The sequence below is a fragment of the Festucalex cinctus genome, chromosome 17 (assembly GCF_051991245.1).
Source record: "Festucalex cinctus isolate MCC-2025b chromosome 17, RoL_Fcin_1.0, whole genome shotgun sequence".
Lineage (NCBI taxonomy): Eukaryota > Metazoa > Chordata > Actinopteri > Syngnathiformes > Syngnathidae > Festucalex > Festucalex cinctus.
The window spans coordinates 13,996,448-14,006,144 of record NC_135427.1 but is presented as its reverse complement, the minus strand read 5'-3'; the positions used below and the strand labels follow the sequence as shown (position 1 = coordinate 14,006,144).

Here is a 9,697-nt window from a genome sequence, read left to right as displayed (position 1 = left end):
TCAAAATGATTTGTGGCGCAACAAAAAAATAATGTTCTTTCGGTAGGATATTTCTGAATGAAGTCCTGAAGGTAGTGTGATGAAGTATTGTAGTGGATTGGTGATGTCTTGTTCAAACGTTTTGCTAAACAAGTAATGAACCTGTTAAGTTCTCTGAGATTTGGTGTGGGGATACGAATGATTCTGGCAGCTGTGTTTGTGATATGTGTGAATTTGCTCCCGTTAGTTACAGAAAACATAGCTATGAAGCATGTAGAACAGTACAGAAGGATGGGTTGAATTTTTGCTTTGATTTTGTGACAAGAGGAGTTGCGGTGACTGACAGCCTTTGTTGGCTTCTTTTTTGAATGCCCATAGTGTGCTGATCAAAGGTAGATTTAATGTTCAGAGTTATTCTCAAATGTTTTCAAGTGTAGTGGGATTGGTATAACAGTTTTCCATAATGTTGGTATTATGGCAGTCCGGTAAAATTGGCAGATGAGGGAATGAAGTCTATCTCTTTAACTCTAACTACAACTTTATTGACCCTTACTTTACCCACAAACTCTTCCCTACTCATAACTCATAACCCTAGTCAACCCCAACAATAATCTGAACCATAACCGAACACATACAGTGACACTATCACCGCAACCCTAACACTAAACTGTGAAATGAAATCCACTACTTACATCTCTTGATTAGCTTCCTTAAACAGTCCACCGTTCTTGCCCTCAAAACATATTTTGTGTATCCGCATAGGTTCATATCAAGAAGAACATAACCAAATGACTTTTGATGACATTTTTAATGCATGTTACATTCATGTTTTTAAGAATCAGGTTATGCAGAACACTGAACATTTAAAGTCATACTATGAGCACTGTGTTTGTTGAGCATGTTTGTTTAGTCAACCATGCTTCTTTCATGTGTCAATATGGTTAATTCAATATTGTGACAAGCAAATTACATTATGTTAATTCTAAAATATCTTACACATCATTGACTGCGCTACAGTGGTGTGTTGATTTAAGGGTTCTCAAAATGTGACTATCAATGCTAATCGTTTGCATATCAATGGCTAGCATTATTCTAGCAGTGGCCTTTCTTTCGGCAGGTGCTCAGTACTGTACTTGTGATTTTCTTTGTTTTGTATAATTTGACGATAAAATTCAACTGAGTGCTATTTATCGTCTTAAAAAACATCTTATTTTTTTTAAGAATTGTTGATGATCCTACTGGGTGCGGCCGTGCTCGCTTTGCTGGGCCGCGGTCAACGGCTCCCCTCTTTGGTGGCGGTCCTTATGCATGACAGATCCATCACACCAGCATCTACTGAAATTCAAACAGAATTCGCCTCTCCCTCACACTGCTCGTTGAATCAGTGGATGCTGGTTTCTCTGGACCTCACTCTGCTTCATCTATCCTTCCCTCCTTCCTCTCTTTAGTTTTTCCTCTGGTCTCTTGAGATCTCCTTAATTTGTTGGAATTTAGAAGTTTCTGGGGTTGGCATAAGACTCTGGTTTTGTAACCATGTGGATAGCAGGTGGTGTTTAGTTGGTGCTGGATTTCACTTTGATTTATCCTTCTTTAATTTGACCTTTCTTCTGGTCTCCTGACCTTCTGAACTTCATGACTCTGGCGAGACTCTGAAGTTTCCGGTTCAGGTGAAGGGTAATGGGATTTTTATAAGGTTTTCGGTGGACTAATGAACAAATTTACACAAATTAACACACACACACGGATGCACACAAATGCTCACATACGCACACAAAAAAAGAGAGAGAGCAATGATGATAAGATGTTGAATCTGTAAGACTGCCGAATGAACATTTCTGAGGTCTCTCTTAGGGGGGAAAAAAATAAATAAAAAATTGTTGATGATCAACCAAAGTGTGGTGAGTTGAGTTCACTGCTACAATATAGTCTAGTGTCTCCATTGTGTGCTTGCAAGTCAAAGCAAGAAAAAAAAAAAAATCTGCATCATTCAGATGATAATGCTGACTCATATCTCAAGGCATGTACTTGCATGTTTGTTTGTGTATTTGTTTGTGTTTTCTTGTTAGGTTCCTTGAAGACTAAATTCTCCATAGCTGGCTGGATAGATTCAAACAAAACAGAAGGGTTGGGGCCGGGGCATAATACAATGTCACAGTCATTCATTCATCCTCTAAACCAAAATTCTAAATTGTTTGAAATGCATTTTAATTCAACTCTGGGCGTGAACATATTTGTTTAGTCAACTGTGTCTTACATGAGATATAACTTTGGTACAAACAATATTGTGACAAGCAAATTACATTGCATCCATTTTTTTTTTTAACAATTCCTAAAAGATTATGTGTATAACATCATTTCTGACCACATTACTGTGTTCCCACCTAAGCCCATCTTGAATACAATGCTAATAGTCATAATTTCGATTGTCGTTATCTCTTTTAGAGGCTTTGTGGTAGATTTCTTTTTTTTTTTCCTGCAAGTTTCTTCAGAAAGAGACACATTCTTGTGTAGCATCAGCTAGCTTTCCGCAACCACAGAACAAATTGCATTTTATTATATTGAAGCGTTATATATTGCAATTATAACGAGTAATAACAAGCTAAGTAGAAGCTGAAACAATGAAAAGCCTGTTAGAGCTGTGTTCTGAACGGTATGTTGACTTGCTTCATTTTCTTCTCGTAGTCCTCGTCAAACTCCGCTGCCTTCTCAGGTGTAAAATGATTTTTCCAATCACCAACTTCTCCTGTTATAGACAAAACAAATGGAAGCGACACACCAGTTTGTTACGTTATGCTGACAAGGAGCCTAAATCCTAAATTACGCCTGTTGGAATATGTTGAGACACTCTAAATAAAGTAGATTCATATTTATCATAAACATCAGTTGGAACATATATGGTTGCTTTATGGTGGTTTCATGAAGTTTTAATGACCTTTTCTCATGAATTTCGAGATGGACTGATTGTAAATTTCTTTTGGAACAAAGCTCTGGTTGACCATTGGGTTGTCCTTCATTTTCTTGAAAGTCGTCAGCTCCACAATGCGGCTGATGACTTCATCAGAGAGGGACAAGTCCAGGTGCTTCATGATTCGTTCCACTTCACGACGAGGATTCTGGGCAGGGGAACGAAAGGAGGAAAAAAAAAAAAGAGAGCTAGTCAATAATGCACTTAGGAAATATTATGTACAGGTTGTAAGACCACGATGCCATCCAGAATCCAGAGAGCCCTAAAAGGCAGTTGTGCTGACTCAGATCCCTGAGCCTAACAGAGTTTTGACATCCCAAGTCCACAACCCCGGAACATAAACCCACGGGACCACTGCAAGGGCTGCATCGCAAGCTCATCTACAGCCCAAGAAACCCTTGACCAGTCCGGTTCGAGTCCACAGGCTCAGGCCAAGGTCACAAGGCAGGAGGAGCCCATCTGGCATCACCATCACCTCAAACGAGAGCCTTTATGAGGACCAGACTGCAAGATGACAGTGACAATTTTGTCTCTTCCTTGCCTTAATGCCCTACCCGAGCCCAAAAGTTAGTCATGGAGAAATACTATATGACAATGCACAATTCTACTTATGAACTGACAAGTACTTATCCAAAATGACTTGCGAGAGGTTATAAGTCTCTACCTCTTTCATGTCTTCATAGAAGAGAAAAAGGATGTCCCTCTTTTCTCGCTCTTCCCAGTAACCTTTCACATGATCGTGCCAGTTGCCCCACGCCACTGCAGAGACAAGATTCATGAAGTTGCTGTCCTGGTCATATAGTCCTCATGTCTACTTACACTCTCCATGCATGAACTTCTGGATGAAGCTCTCCCAAGGTCCAGTCTCAGGACTGAAAGTAGTCATCTGGCAAAAGTAGTAGAAGCTCACCGCGGTATCTTTAGCATTGCGCGCAACGTAGATCGTCTATGAAACACACGTCATGACATTAATTGATGGTAGTTCTGAGTTGTCGTCCTGGTAGGTGCTTGGCCTTATCAACTTACTTTGCATTTGTTTTCCCCAAATCCGGCTGGAACCATATGAAGCGGCAGATGGGTCTTAATGACTCTTGGGGGATCCATTTCCTTCAGTTGATCGAGACCTGATGATTTATGGCAAAGCAAATCTTACGCTATCAGTGGTACGTTGACTTGCAAGTTGAATTTGTTCTGTTACCAAACTCGTAACTGAATTCAACATATATTAAATCAGTTTTCCTCAATTAAATAAAGAAATACCAGTCCAACCCTCAAATTATGTTTTTGGAAAGAAAAAACAGAAGAAAAATGTTGGCTGATGTAGTTTGTGTGACTTACCAGGAAGTAACTGAGAGGGGTTTTCCGCTCTGTCTAAAATTTGCCATCTGGCATCACCACAATGCCAGTCTGGAATTGAAAATTTTTCAATTCAAGGGCGCCTCACGTTGCGCCGCGCACCTTTCTTGTCCGACACATGGTGTTCTGTCCTGACGTGCTCATAGCACATAGAAATGAATTGGTTGGTCCATGACATGCTGCGCATTGCTAAGTGCAATATTAAAAGGCAGCTCGGAATTTGAAAAACTCGTGAACTGGGGCACTTGTAAGTTAAGGCACCACCATATACTATTTGTTCTGCTAAGACCATCCTTTAAAAGAAACCCCGACTGTCATGACAAGTTTGCTCTATATTATTCATTTGGTTGTTACTAACATAGCTATGAGATTCATTTTTCAAAAATAATTTCCATTTTAATACATTTTGGAGAAACATTATTTGGGCGTACGCCGCCATTGTTATTTACGTCGCAACACATCCCGTGAGTAGGAACGTAGAATGGCGGCGGTTCTCTGCCGAACAATGTGACACGCCTATCAAGAAATCAAGGTAAACCTCGCAGCGTTCCAAAAGAAACAACGTGCGATCGGGAGAGTGACGGTCCCCCGCGCTGGTGCTCTTGTCATTGAACAGACGAGTTCTGATCGTTCTGATCGAGAGTTTTGATCGTCCCTTTAGGAACGTAACTTACGGACTTACCTTGCTTTCCTGATTGGCGTTTCACGTTGCTCGGCAGACAACCACCGCCATTCTACGTCTCTACGAACGAAATGCGTTATGACGTAAATAACAATGGCGGCGTACGTCTAAATAAAGTTTCTACAAAATGTATTAAACTGGAAATGATTTGTGAAAATTTTATCTCATAGTTATGTTAGGAACAACCAAATAAATAATATAGAGCAAACTTGTCATGACAGCCGGGGTTCCTTTTAAAGAATTTTCTATTATTTTTTCAAACGGTGTCCTACACTCACCAAGTCCAGGCAGTAAAAAAAACAGTTTAGCTTTAGCCACAGATGGTTCTACTCAACTGGGCTCGTTTACCTGCTGGTAAAGTTTAAGCACCTATGGCTAAGGCCAAATTGTGGTAAGGCGTTTACTTTCTGGATCTGGATTTGCCACTACTGCTCACTGGACATTTCTTTGAGATACTTATACAATCTAATGACATCCAGTTGTGGTCTACACACCTGATCGGCGTCGTATACGAGTGGTAGATTCTAGTAAAACAGTTCGCTCGATTATTGGAGCTCGTCTGCAGATCTCAGCATCTCCGTCATGAAGAAGCAGGTCAACTATCTCCTGGGTCCATGTTGAGCCTTATCACCCAAAGGTACAAGAACACATCTTGATTAGATCTTAGACGAGTTCCGATGCATTATATCATCCAGACACACGATTCACACCTATAATTATCCAACCATTACGATACAGCTTGTCCTTATTTGGGTCATGGGGGAGCTGGAGCGTGTCACAGCTGACTTTGGGCCAGAGGCCGTGTACACTCTGGAATGGTGGCTAGCCAATTGCAGGGCACATATAGAGAGAAATAAACACAATCTTGCCTATGGACAATATAGAGTATTCAATGACCATAACATGCATGTTGTTGGAATGTGGAAGTTAATTGGACTACCTGAAGAAAACTCAAGCTGCAGAAGGAGAACATGCAAATAGACACACACGAAGGTTAGAGATTAGATTCAAGCCCGTAAACCAAGACTGTGAGACAGACTAGCCAATACCTACTGTACTGCTTTCAGTGACATCATTCTAAATGACACAATAACCCAGAAAATGAAAGATGGTTCAAGGACCACAACAACAAGCATAAAAGAAATCAAACCTGATTTAGGGTAAGCAGCGATGAGGATGTCCGATGGATGCGGACAGAACGCAGACACGGCGTCAAAGCCTTTGGCAATGTGGTCCGGCAGTAGAATCCCTTTTACTGGGACCAAGAGGGCGCGAGGCATGACAGTCTGGTCGTCTGACATGACTGAGGTCAAAACGTTTTGTGCAATGACAAAAACTTGTTGCTGTAGCCCTTTCTGAGTGGTAGATCGGAGTGAATCCCTTTTATCCTCTGGTAATATTCTAGCTCTTCTAATATCTGAATATTTGCCTTGTAGCAGTTTTAAAACACAACAAACCCTCAGTGCGCAGTGCCAAAAGCACCACACCCAATTCTAATCAGGAGAATCCATAAGGTGTTTTTGTCTTGGCAAGTTGACAGTCTGACTGCTTCTGTTTGCTCCTACACTGAACTTCCTTGCCCTTGACCCATCTCTGTTTATCCTACTCTTAACTGATAACCTTAAACCCGAAACCAAATCAAACAATGACCTAATTGTAATCATAGCCCTAAATATATCTGCAGCTCTTTTATTTCACCCTTGGATCCTGGTCCAAATTGATCAGGACTTTAGCCACATAATTGTGAAATCCATCACTCACAAATCACTTGATCCCTTGATCCCATCTTGAACTGTTGATCCCTTCGTGCCCCAAAACACATCTTTATATCCAAATAAATTGTCAATAAAAGCATGACAAATGGATATCAGGTCAATTTTAATACTCGGCACTTAGTTTTATTGTTTATGTCCAGGCTTATAAGATGCCCATGAATCTCCTGCCACCCAGAACCCAGAGAGTCCCAAGTGGCAGTTGTAGGAAATAACAGTACTTGGGGGAGGTTTTAAATCACTACCTCTTTCATGTCTTCGTAGAAGAGGTAGAGGATGTTCTTCTTTTCTCGCTCTTCCCAGTAATTTTTCACATGATCGTACCAGTAGCCAAATGCCACTGCAGAGACAGGAAGTGAGTGGTTAGGGTTAGGGAGTCACCTACCACCAGTTGGTAGGTGTTTGTCTCTTGATCATGTGGCAAGCCTCCATGTTCAGACATTCATTGAACCTCAAATTCTCCTCCCCTCAGTCCCACTTCATGCAGTGCCTCAACGAGTACGAAGACTTCACTGGTGTTGATTGTGAAATATTTGAGGCCTCTCCTCCCATGACCATGGCTTTGTCCGTGCTGGTCACCATTGAGATGTGCAACGCTCTCAACAGGTACTTCCAACAATATCGGAGGAGTGTGAACAGCCAGCGGCTCTGCGGAAGGCAATTCATTCATTTTTTTTTGTTTTTCTCTAGCTTGGCTGAGAACCAGTCCCTGATCCGCATGCCCCCATGGAGCAACTTCTGGCTTATCGCCGCCATGAGCCTCTCCATGTCCCTGCACTTCATGATCATCTATGTTGACCCTCTGCCCGTAAGTTCATTGATGCAGACAGACACTCAATTCCTTTCCCCCTTGGTCATCTTGAAGGGATTATTTCTATATTTGAGTTTTTGATGCTATCGCCGTTGCGGCGACTTGCGTTCTTTCCATGCTGCATCACTGACTCTTAAACAATTCCTCAGATGTTCCCCGTTATCTTGATTGACGAGGTGCTGAAGTTTGTTGCCTGTAACTACGTAGAGTCTATTTGTGAAGCACCTTTCTGATCCCCTGATTTCAAGGTTTTACTTGAAGATTTTTTAACACCATTAACAAATTGTGATCCCATCCTGCAGGTTCAATCATATGAATCATACCATTCACCCTCCATTCTTTATCACATTAACTCTTTCTGTTGATTTCCTGGCTAATTCAGTCCACCATCACCGTTAGCCTGTAACTAAAGTAAGGTACTATAAATCAGCCAAATACTGCAAGTAGTTTTTGTTTTACTGCATGTCAGTGTTTCGTCCCATATGTCCTCATGCACATCCATCAGGCTTCCCGATCAAGGACGTCGAACGCCCAACAATCTTTTGTTTTATAAGATTATCTTATAAGATTATCTTTCATATGCGAGTCATGTTAAGAGTGGATTTGTCTCGTTAATTGGGTCCAAAACCATTCGGGGCCGACAATCTTAAATAATGAACATGTTCAATATTTACGACAAAAATCTTAACGTCGGCGGGGACGCTGAGCTGCGCCTGCGCCACCAACTGTGACGTCAAACGGAATGTAGCCAATCAAGAGGCGCCCTAACTGAAAAAGACGGAAGTGCACGTATACAAAAACAACAAGCATACAAGCAAAAACAACAGAAACATGTCCGACTTGAAGCACAAAATCCGGTGGACCTTTACCGTGGAGGACCAGCTCGTGGGAGAAGTAGTCCGCAAACCACCATCATTACTTCCAGTTCATCACATTTGTTGTCGTCCATGGTGTGTCTCTCTTTCCAAGTTGTTTCAGTTGTTTTTTTGTTCCCCTTCCAGTTTTGATTAGAACACGTATATTCACGCGAGAGGTCTCTCACGGCGGACTGGAATCTTGACCAGTGTTGAGATGATAATCTTTGTTTGTGAGGGAGCTGTGATGAGATTATCTGCGCACTTTACACACAATACGACCAAAGCTGTTCAATGCCCGATTTTTTTATCTTTATGTGTGGCATCTGACAAAGATAAAAACATCTTTTAAGATTTGACAAATCCTTATATGTGTACCAGGCTTAAGCTGCAATAACATTAGCCATTTTTCGCAGAGAATAAATAATACATGCCTGCGAGGGTGGTTGTTTGCTTTGTGTTCAAAAAGCTGTTTTAAAGTTTATAATTATCGCAACATCGATGGTAGTTTCGTTTGCCCCTCTAAGGGGTTTTACATTGTGTTAGCATTTAGCAAGGATATTTTTTAAGTAATATAATTCTCTTTATTTTATTTTATTTTTTATCTGAGAGTGGCTATAAACAGCTGACAGCAGCAACTTACTTTTTTTTTTTCTTTTCTTTTTTAAATAAGATTGTTCACTAGTCCTGCAGTTGTCACAACTCAAGACAAAAAAAAACAACTTGTAAGTCGGGTCACTCTTAGGTTGAGGTACCACTGGAATTGTTTGTAATTTTTATATAGCTTTCTAGATTAGATATTCAATAGTGGCTAAAGTTGCTTTCATTTTTAACTATGGACATAATTATTATTAGAAAAAGCTTTATGCGTGGGTTATATGGCCTAAAAATTATATCACGATATTTCAAAGAAATATGTTGTGACGATATTTTTGACGATATTGGTAATAATTACTCAACAATAGATTTGTGATTGACACTTTGGAATAACAGCACTTTTATTGCAGCAACAATATTTAAGCCACCTTTTTTTCCCACAAGTGAAATGTAAACAAAGTGAAAATATACCAACTGTGATGAAACAAAAACAGGCCAGATAGTGTTTATTTACCCTGCGAATAACATAACTGCTTAAAGCAAATACAATGAAAGCAAATACCTTCAGAAGTCAGTGGCAAATTGCATGAGTCAAAAAATTCCATTATTTTCTCCTGTGTGGTTAAGACTCGTGTTGTAGGGGGGGAATCGCCAGTGATACGGTAGCAGCCAGTGTGTGGC

General features: G+C 40.6%; 1 protein-coding gene across 1 annotated transcript; it reads right to left on the bottom strand.

The window, feature by feature from the left end:
• Positions 1 to 2,167: 2,167 nt before the first annotated feature.
• On the bottom strand, positions 2,168 to 6,333 carry LOC144004823 (sulfotransferase 1B1-like). Its single transcript, XM_077502406.1, has 7 exons — positions 6,133 to 6,333; positions 5,477 to 5,605; positions 3,971 to 4,068; positions 3,764 to 3,890; positions 3,609 to 3,703; positions 2,912 to 3,092; positions 2,168 to 2,722 (listed from the first exon to the last, which is right to left on the bottom strand). The coding sequence occupies exons 1-7, from the start codon at positions 6,281 to 6,283 to the stop codon at positions 2,610 to 2,612; spliced, it is 894 nt and encodes a 297-aa protein (XP_077358532.1). The 5' UTR covers positions 6,284 to 6,333; the 3' UTR covers positions 2,168 to 2,609.
• Between the last annotated feature and the right edge of the window lie 3,364 nt (positions 6,334 to 9,697).

What these genes read in the sequence shown, in the direction of transcription:
- LOC144004823 (XM_077502406.1), bottom strand. Translation starts at nt 6,283, where the DNA reads ATGTCAGACGACCAGACTGTCATGCCTCGCGCCCTCTTGGTCCCAGTA. An exon ending in TCGTATACGACGCCGATCAG is followed by an intron (nt 4,069 to 5,476) that starts GTGTGTAGACCA and finishes ATAAATCATCAG; the next exon opens with GTCTCGATCAACTGAAGGAA. An exon ending in TTGGGGAAAACAAATGCAAA is followed by an intron (nt 3,891 to 3,970) that starts GTAAGTTGATAA and finishes TGTGTTTCATAG; the next exon opens with ACGATCTACGTTGCGCGCAA.